A 17,182-nucleotide genomic window follows, 5' to 3' on the forward strand; every position below is an offset into this window, starting at 1 on the left:
CTTAACCGACTGCGCCACCCAGGCGCCCCATTATTTTCTTAATTTTTATTGATGTTTTCTAAAATCTCCACATCAAGCATCTTATTTCTGCAATAAGAATTTAACTTTTTTTTTTTTAAAGCATGTGAGCTTTTGAGACTGGGACAAACAGGCACTTTAGCTCATGGTCTCACCTAGGATCCAACCTCCAGCAGAGTCACTAATTAAGGATCAGCTCCTTCTCTGCGGAACCTTCTCTGGAGAGCAGGGACCTTCTCTGTGCCCCCCTGTTCCTCCCCATCCCTGCTGCCTGGACCAGGGCCTGGTTCAGTAAACCCTTGTTGAACTGAGGTTCTAAACTGTGATCCTAATCCCCCTTCATTGCCCCCTCTGGGTTGACATCCCGGCCTTGATTGAGATCACCATGGAAATGGTTTCTTTCCTAGCCGCGTCCCTGGGGGGTAATGAGTTTGCCTTCTCCAGGTTAACTGGAATTCCCCCCCCCCCCCATCAGGCCCGGAGTTCTTGCTCAAGGGCTCAGCTTTGGAATAGTGACCTATGCCCCCGGCCCCAGGACTGACAAGGGTCGTAACCACTCAATAGCAATGACATCAAATAAACTTAAAAACAAAAACAAAAACAAACAAACAAAAAAACCCCAGGGACGCCTAGGTGGTTCAATAGGTGAGCGACTGACTCTTGGTTTCAGCTCAGGTCATGATCTTGTGGTTCCTGAGTCTGAGCCCTGCATCCGCCTCTGTGCCCGAAGCCTGCTTGGGATTCTGTCTCCCTCTCTCTCTGCCCCTCCCCCTGCTCGTGTTCACGCTTTCTAAACACATAAATAAATATTTCAAAACGAGCCACGACCTTGGTTGCAACAGGGTCCGATTCACAAGAATTCAGGTATCGGGTTGGTCTCTTTTCTTATCCCTACGTACAGGTGACGGATCAGACTCAGAGAGAACTACTGAGTGACCTTTCCAAGGCCACACAGCTAGCAAGAGGCAGGGAAGAGATGCAGGCCCACGTCCCTCCAGCTCCAGAGTCTGAGTTCGCCATCACTGCCTTGCACCGCCTCTAGGAATAAATGCTTAAAAAAAAAACAAATCTGTTGACGCTCTCTGGTTGCTCACTGGATGGCAGGTGCCCCGCGATGTACGTATCAACTTATTTAGTCCCCCTGACAGCCCATTTTACAGAGGAGATAACCAAGAGGAACAGTCTAAATAGACTGCCAAGGCCCACAGCGAGGAAGTGCGAGGTCTGGATTTGAAGCCAGGAGGCTGGGGCCGGAGCACCATCCGTCATACACAGATACAGCACATTACGTCTCTGAATGTGCAGGATGGAAGGACGAACTCAGGGACGAAGCCACTGGGACGGAGACCCGACCACCGGACTCCTCACGGCCCCCTCTTCAAAGGAAGGGCTCGGACGGAACAATTTCCATGGTCCTCCCAGCCCCGGAGGGAGCTTCTGCCCTTGCTGCCTCGGTTACCCCACCTGTCATGCCGAGGAATGGGATCTACATACTCTCTTGGGCCCTTCCCAGGTCCACAGGCCGACATTGACACCACCACCGGCCCTAGATTTCACCTGCTGAACCCCCCCCCACCCCCGCCAGGAGCGCCCCGGAGACTGGTATTTCATTCAGCCGGTTCTTTCCGAAGAAGAGAAACCCCATTTTCTCCAAACCCTCCATCTGCCCACGTGTGCACCTCCGTGGATTGCTGTGGTGACTACCACCTGGGGGACACTTCGCCCCACCTTAGGGGTCGCTCCCTTCTCTCTGGGGGGGGGTGACTCCTGCAGAACCCAGGTGGCCAGTTCTGCAGATCCTCGGGGGGGGGGTGCGCACAGGCTGGGTTTTATCCGTGCAGAGGCCCAAGAAGGGCACCCGGAAGGCCTCCCCCCCCTCCCGCCCCCCTCCACGGGCTTATTATTTTTGTTGGTCTGACATTACCACCGTGCAGGGATGGCAGGGAGGACAGAGGGCCAGGTCTCCAAGCGGCTGTCCCCGGGGAGATACCTGCGGTATCTGGAGGGCTTTCCTTGAAAAACCCCAGCCTGTGGCTCTCTTACCCTGTCACCCATCTGTCAGCCTGGCTGTCGTCTGGCTGTCTGTCCTCTGGGCGTCAAGTAGGAATTCTGGAGGGAAACTCTTTCCTATCGGCTTGATTTTCCCCCGGGGAGGGCCTGGAACATCCTGGAGGTGGGCTACGATGCGTGTGTATTGGGGGCCGCCCGCGCCTACACCCCAGAAGCTTGAGAACGTGCTGCTTTCTGGGTCTCCCGCCAGGTGGAGTGAACAGGACGACGGGCCTCGGGTTCTTCCCAGAAGATTAGGAACCGCGTTGGGGTGCACAGTGTGGGGGGTGTGTGGGGGGGTGATGAGGGTGGAGTTGGGAGTTCGGCCCTTCCCCCTCAGCTGTCTCAGAGTCGCCCCCCTCCACCAGAGGAGGACTTTGTGAATGGAGACGGGGGGGGGGGGGGGGGGGGGGATTTACAACCCCCCCCCCCCACCGCCACGAACACTGAACTTTCCCACTCCTTACATTGTGGGTGGGGAGGGCGCGGGGAGGACACCCCTTCCCCCCTCCCCTCCCCCTCCCTCCCCCCCCCCCCCCCCCGCCGGACTCCGCGCAGGACCCCCTCCCTCCCCGCAGCCGCAGGGTGGGGGCGGGCGAGGCGCGGCGCGGGGAGGAGGAGGAGGAGGAGGCGAGGCAGGGGCGAGGTCTGCTTCAAGAAGGGGCGTGCGGCCGGAGGAGCTCGCGTTTTTAGCAACTTGGAGAGCGCGAGGCGGCGGAGGGGAGGGAGAAAGTTTGCTTCCCCGACGTCAGCGCCGGGCGGGCCGCGGCGGCCGGGGGGCGAGCAGGCGGCGGGGAGCGGGGCCGAGCGCGGGGCGGCCGCGGGGCGCGCTCGCTCCGACCCGCGCCTGCCACCCGCGCCGGCGACCCCGGGGCCCTGGCGGGCATGGACAGCGCGGCCGCCGCCGCCGCCGCCGCCTTCGCCCTGGACAAGCCGCCGCTGGGCCCGGGGCCGCCGCCGCCGCCGCCGCCGCCCGCGCTGGGGCCCGGCGACTGCGCCCAGGCGCGCAAGAACTTCACGGTGAGCCACCTCCTGGACCTGGAGGAGGTGGCGGCGGCCGGGCGGCTGGCGGCGCGCCCCGCGGCCCGGGCCGAGGCGCGGGAGGGCGCTGCGCGGGAGCCGTCCGGGGGCAGCAGCGGCAGCGAGGCGGCGCCGCAGGACGGTGAGTGCGGGCGGGGGGTGGGGGGTGGGGAGCCCGCGGGGAGGGGGGGCGGCCGGGGCCCGCGGGGGGGGGGGCGGGGGGGGCGTGGGAACGGAAGCGCGGGGTCCGCGGGGTCCGGGACGGGAGGGAGTCGGGGCGCGGACGCGGCGCGGGACCCGCCGGGGGTGCGGCTGCCGGGTGGGGGCCGTCGGTCTGCGATCGGGCGGGCTGCGGGGACCGGGGCTCTGGACCCGGGGAGGGGCTCGGCCGCCCTCGGCCACGGCCGCCGCCGCAGGTCGTGGGAACGGCGGGGACGTGTGCCGCCTTGGTGCCCGGCCCGGTGGGGGGGGGGGGGGGGCGGTGGGCAGCGCTCACGGCCGCCCCGCCAGGTCGCCCGGGAAGTGGGTGCGATCACCGCCAAGTCACAGCCGGGGAAACCGAGGCTTCCGAGGGGCAGGGCAGCCGGGTCACACGCCTGGGTTTCAGAGGCCGCCCCGCTTCCTCCTGTCCCACCCCAGCTGCGGCTAGGTCTTAAGATGGGCTCCTTGGCGGGGGTGGGGATGCCTGCCCCCCCCACCCCCACCCCCAGTTTACCCCACCGGCGGCTTCCTAGATGGACTGGCCCAACCCTAAGGAGCCAGCGAGGCCTCTCTCCTCTGCCGAGGTTAAAGGTCATCAGGAAAGGGCTTTAAAAACAAACAACCCACCCAAGTGGCTTTTTTCAGAAAGTCGTACTGGATCACTGGGGCCTGAGCCCTGGGTGAGACGGGGAGGGGGGGGGAGGGAGAGATGGAGATACAGCGAAGGTGCCTGGCCCTGGACATTTCTCGTGGGAGTGGAGGAAGGACGGGAGTCCCCAGGGCATGCCTACAACCTGTAGAGTAGCTAGGGTGGCTGAGACCACAGCCAGGTCCCCTAGCTCCGGGGAGCCAGCTGGCCTGCTGGAAGCTCTGGGCCCCTTTAAGAGCCCTTCCCACCCCCTCCTGGGGACCCCCACTTCCTGCACCAGCCTCCAGGTCTCAGGGGAGCCTCCCCCCCCCCCCCCCCCCCCGGCTGGCTACATGCCCTGCTTTTCAGATGAGAGGAGGTGCAGGGGGCACCGAGGTGACTCCAGCCTCGCCTGAGACCTTGTCCAGGAGCACGTGTGTACGTGAGGCTTGCCTGACTCCCAGCGGGACCTCACAGAGCACCCAGCTGGTGCCAGCCGCGTCCGGCCGTTGCTGGCTCCCTCCCGGGGGCGTCCACTTGCCCGCCAGCCACAGCCTTCCGGCATCTCTCTGCACCCTCCAGGGTGAGCACGAAGCAGGCCGACCCACCCGCGGGAGCTGGGGTTTCCCTGATGGAAAAGTGGAAGCGAGGTGTCTGGTTTGGGCCGGGGGCAAAGTGGGTACCTTCTGGTGCAAGAGGAGAGGGGCTCTGCCAGCCTGAGTTCGTTCCAGGACCCCAGGGCTCCTGGGAGGAGCGGCTGGCTCTGAGCTGGCTTCCCCTAAGAGGAGAGGAGAGGTCTCTGATTTTACCTGAACGAATGGGGGATCCCCGCTGGGGCTGGGGAGAGAAGGAGGAGCAAATTGAAGGTGAAGCCAAGAAGGAAGGGCCAAAGGGAAGGACAGGAGAGAAGAGAGGGGCGCAGAAGTGGCCGCGAGAAGAAGGAAGGAGGCACGGGCTTCCTGCCCTCGAGACCTGGCCAGGGGCTGGGTGCCTGTTTCCAGCCCAGCCATGGGGAGAGACGGTGGAAGGCATCGCCGCTGTTGGGACACAGCATAGGTTTCCCAAACGCAGGGTTTTTCTGGGGGTGTCCCAGAACTGCTTGCGTCAGCTGCGGACACAAGTGCCTGGACAGGGCCACTGGCAGCCCCCAGGGAGCTCAGTGGGTAGGGGGCCTCCCCAGCACCCCCCTGCCCACCCTAGCCCGGCCACCCTCAGTGAGAGCCCCCGGTGGCGGTGGGGGGGGCTTTCCTTTCCTAGATGGGGCTTCCTCACCCTGGGGGCACCAAGGCCCGGGGGGGGGGGGGGGACAGGGAACGCACTGGGTGTGGGGTCGGGTGGGGTGGGGCAAGAGCGGCGGCAGAGGTCTGGCCCCCAGAAGCGAGCATCTCCCACTCAGCTGTGAAACCGAAAGGCGCATGGCCACCGTGGAGGGTTCTTCGGGAAGCTACGTGTTTCAGTTTCAAGGCTTCTCTGTGTTGGGGATCACATCTTTCCCCCTCACGTTTGGTGTTAAAACGCCCTTTCTTTCATGAACTGGGGATAATAATTGGAGATTGTTTGATTTGAATGTCCTTACTTGGCAAAATTAAAAGGAGGTAACCCTATACTCATTCCTTAGATTGAAAGCAAATCACTAGTCCATGAAATCCAAATGTTTTATATAGAGTCAAGCGTCTCCCCAAGGCCAACTGGGCGCATTCCAGGGGTGCCCGCTGCCGGCAGAGTTCCTCCCGGAGAGGCAGGCGGGACGCAGCGGGGGAGGGGACACTGTATGGCTGTCCCCCTGGCCCGTGAGACTCCCTCGGCTTGCTCTCTGCGTCTGGGCCTGCAGAGAGAGAGGGCAGAGGCCGGCTGCTCTGTTCTTTTTCCATTTCCTTCCCTCCTCAGGCAGGTGCCCCCTCCCACTGCCACTCACTGTGGATTCCCGAGTCTCAAAGTCTCCAAAGTGGGGGAGAAGGAACCTTCCCTCCCGGGATCTCGGTGAACCCAGCCTGCATCACGGGACCCCTTTCCTAAATAGGCAACCAGACCTCAGGGTGTCGGGACTCTAGACCCCAGGCCAGCAGGCACGGGGCCCTGGGCTGTGACTTCGTCCCCCAGTCCTGGGCCCGCCTGGAGCCCTGGCGCCTCGCCGAAGATTTGCCCATGCTCAGAAGTGGGTTTTCCTGTGGCTTCTGGAGCTGTTTCTGGGTCCAAAGAAAACAACTGACACCAAAGAGAGATGTTCCCCCCGCCCCCCATTAAAAATTAAGGGCTAATGGAGAAACTCATGAGTTAGAAAATTGATACATTTTCAGTCTTCCAGGAGAGCAGGCTCAAAATTAAAAAAAAAAATTTTTTTTTTCTTCTCTTTTGTTTTCACAAAGCCACCAGTAGATGTAGCCGAGCCTCGCCAGTGATTTTCCCAGAGCAGGCGTCCCCGGAACTGGCCGGGAAGGCTGTGGCTTTGCCGGTGACTCAGAGCAAAGCAGGGTCTCGTGTCCCTCCCAAATCAAACGCTGAGGTCTGCGCCGGGCGCTGAGCTATGCCAAGCACGTTAGGAAAATAAACCCTCGTTTGCTGTCTTTGCAGTGACTTACAACAAAAGAAACCACATTAATAACTGAGATTTTCTTTAAAGCATTCCCTCCTGTGGGCAGGGCGGAAACAGGGATGCGGACACACTGTGAAAATAAACACGGCCCCTGGAGCCAGCCGGGTGAGGCCCCCAGCCCGGGAGCCCTTCCCCCCCACCCCCAAAGCCATCTGGCTGGTACCTGGTTTGGAGACCTCAGGACCACGCGGGTCCACTGCCCGGAGATTCAGGACAGCCGGGTGCTTGGAGGCTGAGGGCACAGGCTGGGCCGGAGGGCGGGCTGGAGCCCCGGGTGGGGGCTTCTGGGCTCCCTCAGCCACATCTGCTAATGGGGGGCCAGGAGGCCAAGGGTGAACCTGGTTTAGGGTGGGGGCCTGCCCCTTCCCCGGAGTAGCGGACCTGAAGGGACCCCTGAGTTCTAGAAACTGGCCGACCTGCCTTCAATTCTTAAAACTTTCATTGTGGCGAAATGTATCCAAGATTCAGCCCTTTAGCCATTCAGGGGCGATCAGCGCGTTCACGCCGTTGCTCAGCCGTCAACTGCTGCCCGTCCCCAGAACTTTCTCGGCGTCCCAGACTGAGATTCTGCCCCCTTGAAACACTGACTCCCCACCCCCCACTCTCCTCTCTGTCTCTCTGAATCTGACAACTCTAGGGACCTCACGTAAGCGGGAGCTTACGATGTTGCCCTTTTGTGACACTTAGCAGGATGTCTTAGCAGGTTCGTCCATGTCGTAGGCGTGGGTCAGAATCTCCTTTCTTTTTACGGCTGAGCAGTATTTTGCTGAGTGCGTGTGCATGTGTGTGTGTGTGTGTGTGTGCGCGCGCGCGCTCGCACGTGCCACGTTTTGACCATCCGTTCATCTGTCGGTGGACACGTGGATGTTTTCCACCTTTTGGCTGTTGTGACAAATGCTGCTGTGAGTACGGTGTGCAAATACCTTTTCAAATCCCTGCTTTCCTTTTTTTTTAACGTTTATGTATTTATTCTGAGAGAGAGATAGAGAGTGAGCAGGGGAGGGGCAGAGAGAGAGGGAGAGAGAATCCCAGGCAGGCTCCGTGCTCTCGGTGCAGAGCCCGACCCGGGGCTCGAACTCACGGAGCCGTGAGATCATGACCTGAGCCAAAACCAAGACTCGATCGCCCAACCAACTGAGCCCCCCGGGGGGCCTAGAGCCTGCCCTTCTTCCCTCTGGCCTTCCTTTCCTGGCATCCGTTTCAAGGGGGCCCCGGGGGGTGTGAGGGCGGGGGCAGAGCCGTCTGCAGTGGGAGCCCTGGCTTTTGCTGCCCCCTCCGTGTGTGACCTTGGGCATGTCACATCCCTTCTCTGGGCTCAGTTCCCACCTGAAAGGGGGAGGCAGTGCCCAGATGTTGGAGGGGCCCCTCCCGCCTTTCATCGTGATTTGATCCAGGCTGAGAAAACGCGCAGGAACGTGGAGTCTCGGGGGTCTGGATCCTGGCAGGGCCTGGTGAGGGCAGCCCCCCAGCCTATGCCCCGGGTAGGGAGAGAGGAGGGTGAGCGAGACGCTGAAGAGCCAGGCCTAGAAGCTGGGAGCCCAGGGGAATCCAGTTTGAGAACTGCTGGGTCGGCCCGGCTGGCGGGAGGGGCGCGTCTCTGGCTTTTTGTCAGCGGGGTGGGCACTCCCTGTTTAGTTCATTGTCCTCTAGGTTCCAGGGTCGTCTTGGTCCTCTAGTAAATCATCTGCCTGGAGCTTGGGGTGTGGCACAGGACCCTCGGACCCGCTAGCACCCCATAAGGGCAGAAGCTCAACAGGGCCCGAGCGGTCGTTGTTCCCTCGCGGAAGATTCCGGAAAAGTAGTTTTGGAGCAGTGGTGAGAACGCCTGTTTGCACACCACACTTGAGGCCCAGAAGGCATTGCCAAAGACGACAGGGGGAGAGCGGACCTGATGTCCCTGTAGGTGCGGGGCGCCCTGAGTGGGTGTGGGAGGCAGCACATAGTAGGTTCTCAATAAAGGGCCTCCATGGCAGCTCACTGGGATGCCCACGCCTGCCCTGTGAATCAGGCAAGGCTAGTGATTTACCATCCCTATTTTGAGGGTGCCCAGAGAGGCAAAGCAACCTGCCCAAGGCCTCCCAGCTGGGAAGGGAGGGGTGGGATTTATTTGGGGGAACTAAAGGGATGGAGAGGCGGGAAGGGCTAGGCCTTGAGGGCTGCACAGAGTGGGGCTGTGGGGGTAGGCCCTGTGCCGTGTTCAGGGTTTCTAAACGTCTGAAGACAAAGGAGGGCTTCCGGTGGCTCGTCCTAGGCGGGGACGTGGGGTCAAACGGGATGAGGCAAAACCTGAGGGGAGGTCGTGGTGTCTAAGACCCAAAGGACAGTGGCTGACCCCAGATGGAAATGAATCTTGGGGGGTGATTAACGGGGAGCCGGCGGGCCCCCTGAACACATCCAACACACGGCATATCAGGGTCAGGACCTGGCCCGGGGTTGCCCTGGAGTGAGAAGTCGGTTGTGGGAGTAGAGACAGGGGACGTGCCGGTGAGGCCATGACCGTGGCCAGCGGCCCTGAGAGGCACGTTCGCTGAGTGCTTACCGCGTGCCAGCCGGGCTCTACTCGCCTCACCCCTGTTGTCTCCCCACCAACCACAGAAGTGGCTCTTTTTAGGACCCCCCATCTTTTTTTAAACATCTTTTTAATGTTAGTTTATTTTTGAGAGAGAGTGCGCATGGGAGAGGGGCAGAGAGAGAGAGAGAGAGAGAGGGAGACACAGAATCCGAAGCAGGTGCCAGGCTCCGAGCTGTCAGCCCAGAGCCCGACGCGGGGCTCGAACCCACAAACCGTGAGATCGTGACCTGAGCCGAAGTCGGACATTTAACCAACGGAGCCACCCAGGCGGCCCCCCATCCCCATTTTATACGAGGGAGATGAGCCACTCGCCAAGTCACAGCTTCCCGTGAAGCTCCCCAGGTCTGTCCAGTTCTGAAGGCCCTGTCCTCCACCACTGCCTAAAGCCATCCCCGGAGCCCCCAGAACGCGGGCTGGTCCAACCGGGGATGGCCACTCCCAGGCGGATGTGGGCCGCACTCAGGGGGCATGAGGCAGCCTGTGGAGGGGTCTTTTCAGCAGCCCGGCCTGGGGGAGACGAGCAATCCTGGCAGTGTTGGGGGGCCGCCCAGCTTGGGGGGTTTGGGAAGGTGTGAGCTGAGTGGGGGACCCTCTCCTGCCCAGAAACATCCAGAATGGCCTATCCCACCCTCCGCAGGCCTATCTCCAGCCTCCGGGACACAGGAGAGCAGTGGAGGGTCCTTGACTCTGAGGAACATCGATAGGACGGCCCCCTTTCCTAGTCGACCGCACCTTCCATACTCATTCATTCATTCATTCATTCATTCATTCCACAGTCGTTTTCTGAGTGCCCACTGTGTGTCAGGCCTCGAGCCCCTACCAGCCGCCCAGGCTTTCGGATTTTGAGCCCAGTGAGCTTAGAGCCACTGGCCCAGAGTGGCGAGTTGTACAAGTTGCCCAGAAACCCGTTTACTCGCGACAGGATCATCCAGTTGCCTCCGTCCGTTTCAGACACAGAGATGCCCCGCCCCCCCCGGCCCTGCACACACACACACTCGCACCCGCAAACCCTCTCACGCCCACCCACACTCACATCCGTACACACAAGCCCACTCGTTCGCACACACCCCCTCATCAACACACACGAACGTGCACGCACACGCTCACGCCCCTCCGTGAGGGCTCCAGCCTGGCCCAAGCGATCGCGTCCAGGCTCTTAGTGGGCAGGGCGGCCGCAGGCAGCCAGTGAGCAGTGAGCGGCCAGAGGCTCTGGAACGGGCCAAGGGTTAAGTGCCTTTTGTGAGGTGGTGAGTCGGAGAGCACCGTGGGAGCTTCCTGTTTAGACAGAGGTGGGGAAAGTCATTGCACGGGCTCCCGTGCTGAGCAGACAGGGTGCTCTGGGGGGGTAGGCGAGGGCACAGGGGGCAGGGTGCTCCCCATCCAGGGCTGCTGCCAGGAAGGAGCTGTGGCCTCCCCGGGAGCGTGGGCTTGCTGGCAATGGCAGGGGCAGAGCCCCTTCCCCCCCCCACCCCCCCCACCCCCGCCCCCAGCCAGAGCCCAGGAGTCGTGGCATCTTAAGATGTCCTGGGAATCAGGTCGCGGAACAACCCAGATGCTGTCACCGCCGCTGGGAGTCTGGCCCCTTGCTCTGTGTCCCTTCCACATCTGGGAAGCTGCCTGTCCCCAGCCTGGCTCCGAGGGGCCACCGTGATGACAGGCGCCGTCCACATGGGGTACTTTACAGCCGGCGATATCTTTTATTGCGTCCTAAAAGATGAAGCGGGCTCTGGAAGGCATTATTTTTGGTCCCTCTTTGTGATCCATTCTGCTTTTCTGTGCATGGGAGGGGCAGTTGGGACCTTCCAGTTTGGGGGGCGGCGGGGGGCGAGGCGTTACAGAGAAGCCAAGAAGCCCGGACCTGGCGGCCCAGGGGGGGACCGTGGTCTTTGGGGAAGCTCCTTGGTGTGGGGCAGTGAAAGGGCAGGAGGCCGGGACAGGCACCCCTGGGAGCTTCCGCAGCGGGCCCTGAGCAAAGCACCTTGGTTGCCTGAGACCCGACCGGGTGAAGGTTTGTCACGTCTGTGACACTGCTGCTCAGGGGGTCGTAGGTGGGGCCCTGGACATGGCCTGTCGTTGGTCTGAGGGGGTTTGGACCCAGCTGTGGGTCAACATGTGGCCCCAGAAAGACGCACCTGGGCAGCAGGTTGAAATGCATGTTCCTGGGCTCTACCCCAGCCCATGGAATGGTGCTCCGTGGGCCCGGGCACCTGCCTTTAACAGGTTCCCACGCACTTCTACGTGCATTAGGGGGTGCACGTTAGAATGGCGGGCGCCACCCAACCCTCAAAACCCCCTCCCGGCGTCCTGCCCGCCCGCGGCTCTCCCTCGCGGGGGGTGGGTCCCCGGGGGGCCCCAGGAGGGTGGCCACCTGGCCCCCCCCATCCCACCTCCCGGTCCATCCTCCCCTCCTGCCGCGGGCACAGACATCTCCACGCCAGAGATGGCGTTATTAAAAGTGACATTTAACCAGAGCTGGAATTGACCACGCGGATGGCTGCAAACCTCGGAATCAAAGCGCGAGCCGCCGGGCGCGCCTGGCAGGGGTCTGGGCCTCTCCGCCGCCAGAGCTCCGCGCCCCGGCCTCCCATATAAAACCCCCGCGGAACGCGAGGTCTTGAAAGCTAGTGCACCTCCTTTCATTAGACTAACAAATAACACGTAACAGAAAACATCTGTTAACAGCAGCCCCTAATGTTCTCAAGATGGTGTCGCGGGCGGCCGGTCCAGCCAGCGGGCAGCCAGGCCGATCAGGGCTCGGGTTCTGGCCGCCCCCCTCCCCAGGGGGGGTCGCAGGGCCCTCGGGGGAGCCGGGCACCCGTCCCCCGTCTCTCCTGGGCCCCTGCACCCTGTGCGGCCCGGGGGATTCCTTCTCCGCCTTTCCTTCCCCTGACTGTCTCCCTGCTGATGAGAAGCAGTCATCCGAAGGTGTGTTTGCGGGGGGGGGGGAGGGGGGGGTGGACAGTGCAGCGGGGTCCTCCCCCCCACCCCCCGCCAGCCGTGTGGCCTCGGCACGTTTCACAGATCTGGGGAAACACGAGAGCTGGCTGGCGGGGGATACGTGGCGTGAGGTGGTCAGCAAGGGTGTCTGCTGCTTTGATTACCGTCGGGGAAACGGAGGCTCCGAGGGGTCAAGCGACTAGCCTGGGGTTACACAGGGGGCGGAGAGGCGAGGCCCGAGAGAGCACAGGCCGGCCCTGCCCTCGCTGAGGCCCCACGTCCCCTCAAAGTCCCACCACTAACCGCACGGGCCCGGAAGGCAGAGGGGCCTGTGGATGCCGTATCTTCCCAGACGGAGGCCGGGAGACCTGAGCGCCACCCCCCTCCCGGGACCCGGGAGCGTCTTCTGGCCGCTTCCCAGACCGAGGGAGGGCAGTCCGGGAAAACAGCCCAACGGTGGGGGAAGAGACAGATTGGCACTTTGTCCCCTGTTTCCCGTCACGGTGAAGCTACAGAAAAGAGGTCTTCTCGTCGTCCCCCGAAGAGACTGTTAAGCCCCAGCCCTCCCCGCCCCTCTCTAAGATATGCCTTGCTTTGGGGTTGCAAGGTGACGGGCTGGGGCGCGTTAATTTGCCCGTTCATTCAGGGCACACGTGGTGTTGTTCCGAGACATCGTGCGGGGAGAAAACACCAGGGGGACGGGGGAGCCCTGGTCCCTCACCGGGGAGGGGAGCGCGAAGGCAGGGTCGCGGCCTGCGGTCTCAGCCGGCCGTCCCCACCTGCCTGGCTCAGCACAGCACTTCACGTCCAGCCCGCTGCTGAATTCTCTCAGCGGCCTTAGGAGGGCAGGGAAGCATTATCCCCATCTTGCAGATGAGGAAACAGAGGCTCAGAAAGACAGAGCGAGGTGGCCCAAAGCCACTGAGGAAATGTGCGGTGATCCCCAGAGCCTAGGGACAAGGCTGGTCACCCCCAGGCTGGGCCCCTAGGTGGCCAAGCAGCCCTGACAGGGAGGGACCGCGTCTCCCATCTTCCTGGTTCTCACCTGGAAACCTCTTCAGTGACCCCGAGGAGGGTGCTGCTTTTCCAGGGACACCCTTGTGCAGAGCCTCGCCCCCAGCGGTCAGGCAGGGGGACTCCGGGCTGTGCTGCGATGCAGGGGCTGGGGCCGGGGGCCCGGGTGGGGGGGGGGCAGGAAGGGACCCCAGCCTTTGGGAATCTCGTGTTTCCCAGACACGTCGTGTTTTCCCCCGGAAGGCCGGCCCCTCCCCCAGAGCCGTCTGCCCTGCCATCACAACCCCAGGCTGACCCCCAGGCGGGGCGGGTGTCAGGGCTCAAAGCGGGAAATTGCTGGAGACAAGAAGTAAAAATGGACTGCTCTGGTTTCACCGGGAAGGGAAGAGGAAAAGGCGAAGATCTAACGTGGCCGAAAGCGAGGTCGCTGTTGAAAGGCGATCGTTGCTGTTGCCGTGAACTCGAGTCCGGGCCGAGCAGAGCTCCCAAGAGGGCGGCCTTTTCGAGGGGCTGATTTCTCTCTCAAGGGAGGAAGAGAATGGGGGAGGCATCCCGTGAACGCTTCCCCCCCTCCTTCCACAAATATTTGTCGAGCACCTACTCCATGCCGGGGGGTGGGCTAGGTCCTGGGGTCCCAGCGGGATCAAGGGAAGTGTGGTCCCCGCCACAAAGATGTCCTGGCTGCCCTGAGGACAGATAAAGGGGCCCCCTACCTGGCCTGGAGGTTCTGGGAAGGCTTCCTGGAGGAGGCGGAATTTCAGACTGTACCTAAAGGATGAGTGGAGTTAGCCAGAAGAAGAGGTGGGGGAAGGGTGTCTCGGGTGGCGGGAATAGCAGATACAGAGGCTCAGAGGTAGGAAAGAGATTGGCTGTTCCAGGAGCAGAGGGGTGTGAGGGAGCACCGTGGCGGTGGGCCAGCGAGCAAGGCCTGACCCAAGACCCGCTGTTTTTTGTATGAAGAGTGATGAGAACGCTTCCTGCTCGTCTGTGGGTGTCTGGAGTATCCAGAGCACCCAGGGCCTCCCCAGGAGCTCTCCTGGTGAGCCAGTGAGCCTGTCGTGTGGGATATGAGTGGCTCACTTGGGAACAGCAGGTGACTGGCTGCCCAGAGCACCCAGGGTGCCCCTGTCTCCAAAGGAGCTGACCACAAGCCCTAACTGGCTGCCCAGGGCCCAGTCACCCTGAGATCTGAGATCCCGAGTTGGGGAGGAGAGACTTTGCAACAATCCTGAGATCGAAGCTTCATTCGCGGGTCCGTTAACAAGGCGAAAGTTTGGCCCAGGCCGTCCAGCCGCAAATCCCTGGAAGGACGGAGGGGACTTGGGGTGCTCGTGGCTGGGTCGGGGCAGTGGGGCCGGCTGATTTGTGGGCATGTTCATGTTCATCACGATCATCCACCAGTCCAGACCATCTATCGTGCACCTGCTGTTTGCTCAACCCTCCGTGGTTCCTCTCATCAATCCCTCCCGGATACTCTAGGAGGAAGGTAGTCTTCTGGCCCTGTTTTCCAGACGGGGAGGCTGAGGTCCAGAAGGATGAGCTATGTACTGAGGACACAGGGGTCCCGGGTCTGAGGCCCTTGCTCTCGGCGTGTTTCTCAGCCTGGCTGGCCCAGGGCCCCTGGGGCTGTGCTCCCTCCGACCTCATCCAGCCTCTCTAGGCTTTGCTTATGGGAAAGAACAGAGGCTCCAGCTTGACCCTGGGACAGGGACAGCCTCCCTGGACCCCTGTGGGGCTCCATGGCGACACCGGCATAGAAACAGACAGCTGGTCCCAGAGAGTTCCAGTGGCTCCCCTGCCTTGTCAGGGGCCAGACATGTCGCTGGTGGGGTCTGGCCTGGCTGTGGGATTCTGGCCCCAGCCTCACCCCCCGATTTCTGACGATCTTGGGAAAGTGCCTTCTTTCCCTGAGCCTCATGTTCTGCATCTGCAAAATGGGCGTAATGATAGCAGCCGGAGCTTGGATTGTTCTGAGGAGTTGGTGAAATCAAGCAGCTTGGGCTCAGTGCTATGCCCCCCTGTCCAATTTGTTTTCGCGTTCGCTCTCTCTGCCGCGTGGGAGGAGGAAGCAGCCCAGTTTAGGACTGCCAAGCCCTCCCACAGATGGAGAAACCAAGGAGGGAGAGGTTTCCCGAGGCCCCACAGGAAAAGGAGCTGAGATCAGGAACAGAGTTCTGGGTCCCAGGAGCTGGCTCTGGCGGCCTTTGCTGGGACCTAACTATGCTTTCCAAAGAGGGGACAGATTATCCAGCCCTGGGTGCCCCCCCCAACACACCCGCAGGACCCAAGCCCCACTGCCCCTGCCCAGCCCTGCCTGGTGACCTGGGGTCCCCTCTCTGGAAGGATGGCACGGATTTGCTGCAGCCCCAGCCTGGCTGATACGGCCTGCTTGTTCCCATGCAGAACGAGCCTCTTGCTTTATTTCCCGTGGCCCATATTGTAACCACGTATAATTTCATGACAAATGCCGTCTATAAAACACAACGCAAGTATTTTTATAATGTGGCATTTGAGGTTAAAAATTCAAATGAGAGATCAATTGCCACTTGTAGAAGGTCTGTGCATAAGATGGCTCAGAGAGGAAGGCTGAGATATTCAGATATGCTCCCTCAGGGATTACGGATGGGTTCTTGCCACATATCTAGAACAGGTGTGTGTGTGTGTGTGCACGCACACACACACACACACACACACACACTCAACTGGTCCGAGGGCTCCAGCAGAGCTGGTTTAGACACGGTGTTTGCCTTCGTGGGAAAGCTGATCTCGATGCGGGCTCCATTCTCTGCCCAGGACCCCAGTTTCCTGCTGCCCACCGGAAGCAGGTTCTGTGATGATCAGGCAGCCCCAAGTTCATGGGGGCAGATGGCAGGGGGAAACTCACAGAGCTTGGGGGACCAAGGAAAGAAGGTACCAGGTTTACCTCTGCAGGCTGCCAGCTCTCAGCTTCTCCCTAAACCCTCTCCTCCCTCCAGCCGTGAAAAACCAGACCCGGATGGAAATCTAAGTGAAGAGTGGGTCCGTGGACAGGGCAGACGGCATGGGAGGGAGCCCCAGTCAGGGAGGAGGGAGGAGAGATGGGCCAGTCCCATTCCAAAGGGGCCGGAGGCAGGGGTGCGTCTCCTTCGGCACCCAGGGGTCAACCCGGAGCCCCCACAGAAGAGCCTCAGGGTTCTGGAGAGTTCCATAGTAGCTTCTTGGGCTCAGCGGATCGTGAAGAATGTTCGCTGCTTTCTTTAAACCGGTGTCCTCTGCACGGCAGATTTTCCTCTCTACCTTCCCCCGGTGCAGGCAGGTCTCTGACATGCATACCCCCCCCACCCCCCCCACCCCCACCAGGAAGGCAGAAGTTCTGAGGAGTTCGTAGCCAAGCCTGCAGCCTGGTGGCCTCCTTGTGTGTCCAAAGGGCCCCAGGGAGAGGAGGTCCAGAGTGGGGGCCAGTGAGTCTGACCAACCCCAGATGGCTCTCTGGGGCAAAGGGCTTTCCCTTTCGGGCCTCAGTTTCTTCATCCGCAAAGTGGGGATAATGACAAGTGGGTTGTGGGGACGCAGAGTTGGGAAGCGCTTAGGCTGTGCTCTATCACTACTGCCGTTGCTATGATTAGCGACTCACATGCGGGGCCCTGAGAGAATGGGAGGAGGAACCCGCCCCACCCCTGGCAGCTGCTGGTCCCTAGGGTCCCTCTTCTCCCCAGCAAGGGACAGAAACTGTCGCAGCCCAGACTAGCTCCATATTAAGGCAACAGCTCTCTGCCCACCCCGAGCCCCACCGTGGGCAGGGCAGGGGGAGTCGGGGCTCGTCTGTTCCCCTTGTCTGCTGGCCCTGGCACAGGCAGGGGAGGAGGGGTACACGCAAGCAACAGGCCGAGGTCTCCGCGGTGGGCACCCCACCCCCCAGGCCGCTCCTGGCCCTGCTCTGGGGAGCCATCAACCTCGCCTCTTTGGGTGACGTCGCTGTCCACAGAGAGCCCCTGCGGGGACCCCCTTCATAAGAGTGACAAATCACCCCCCCCCCCCCAGAGGAAGCTCTCACGCAGGCCTGAGCCCAGGGCACACATCTCCCCCGCACCTCCGTCTTTACAGGAGGCTGTCAACACTCCCATTTTACAGGTGACAAGTGGAGGTTCCTCTACTCAACATGTACTTCTTC

General features: G+C 61.5%; 1 protein-coding gene across 1 annotated transcript in view; it reads left to right on the top strand.

The window, feature by feature from the left end:
- The first annotated feature begins 2,840 nt into the window (after window positions 1-2,840).
- PRRX2 (paired related homeobox 2) overlaps window positions 2,841-17,182 on the top strand; it is a 41,159-nt gene continuing 26,817 nt past the window's right edge. Inside the window, exon 1 of the mRNA XM_086684250.1 lies at window positions 2,841-3,229. Coding sequence (XP_086540376.1) covers window positions 2,953-3,229 — 277 coding nt within the window. The 5' untranslated portion in view covers window positions 2,841-2,952. The remainder of the gene's footprint in view (window positions 3,230-17,182) is intronic.

The sequence above is a fragment of the Puma concolor genome, chromosome D4 (assembly GCF_028749965.1).
Source record: "Puma concolor isolate L17-30 chromosome D4, mPumCon1.1.hap2, whole genome shotgun sequence".
In the NCBI taxonomy this organism is placed as follows: Eukaryota; Metazoa; Chordata; class Mammalia; order Carnivora; family Felidae; genus Puma; species Puma concolor.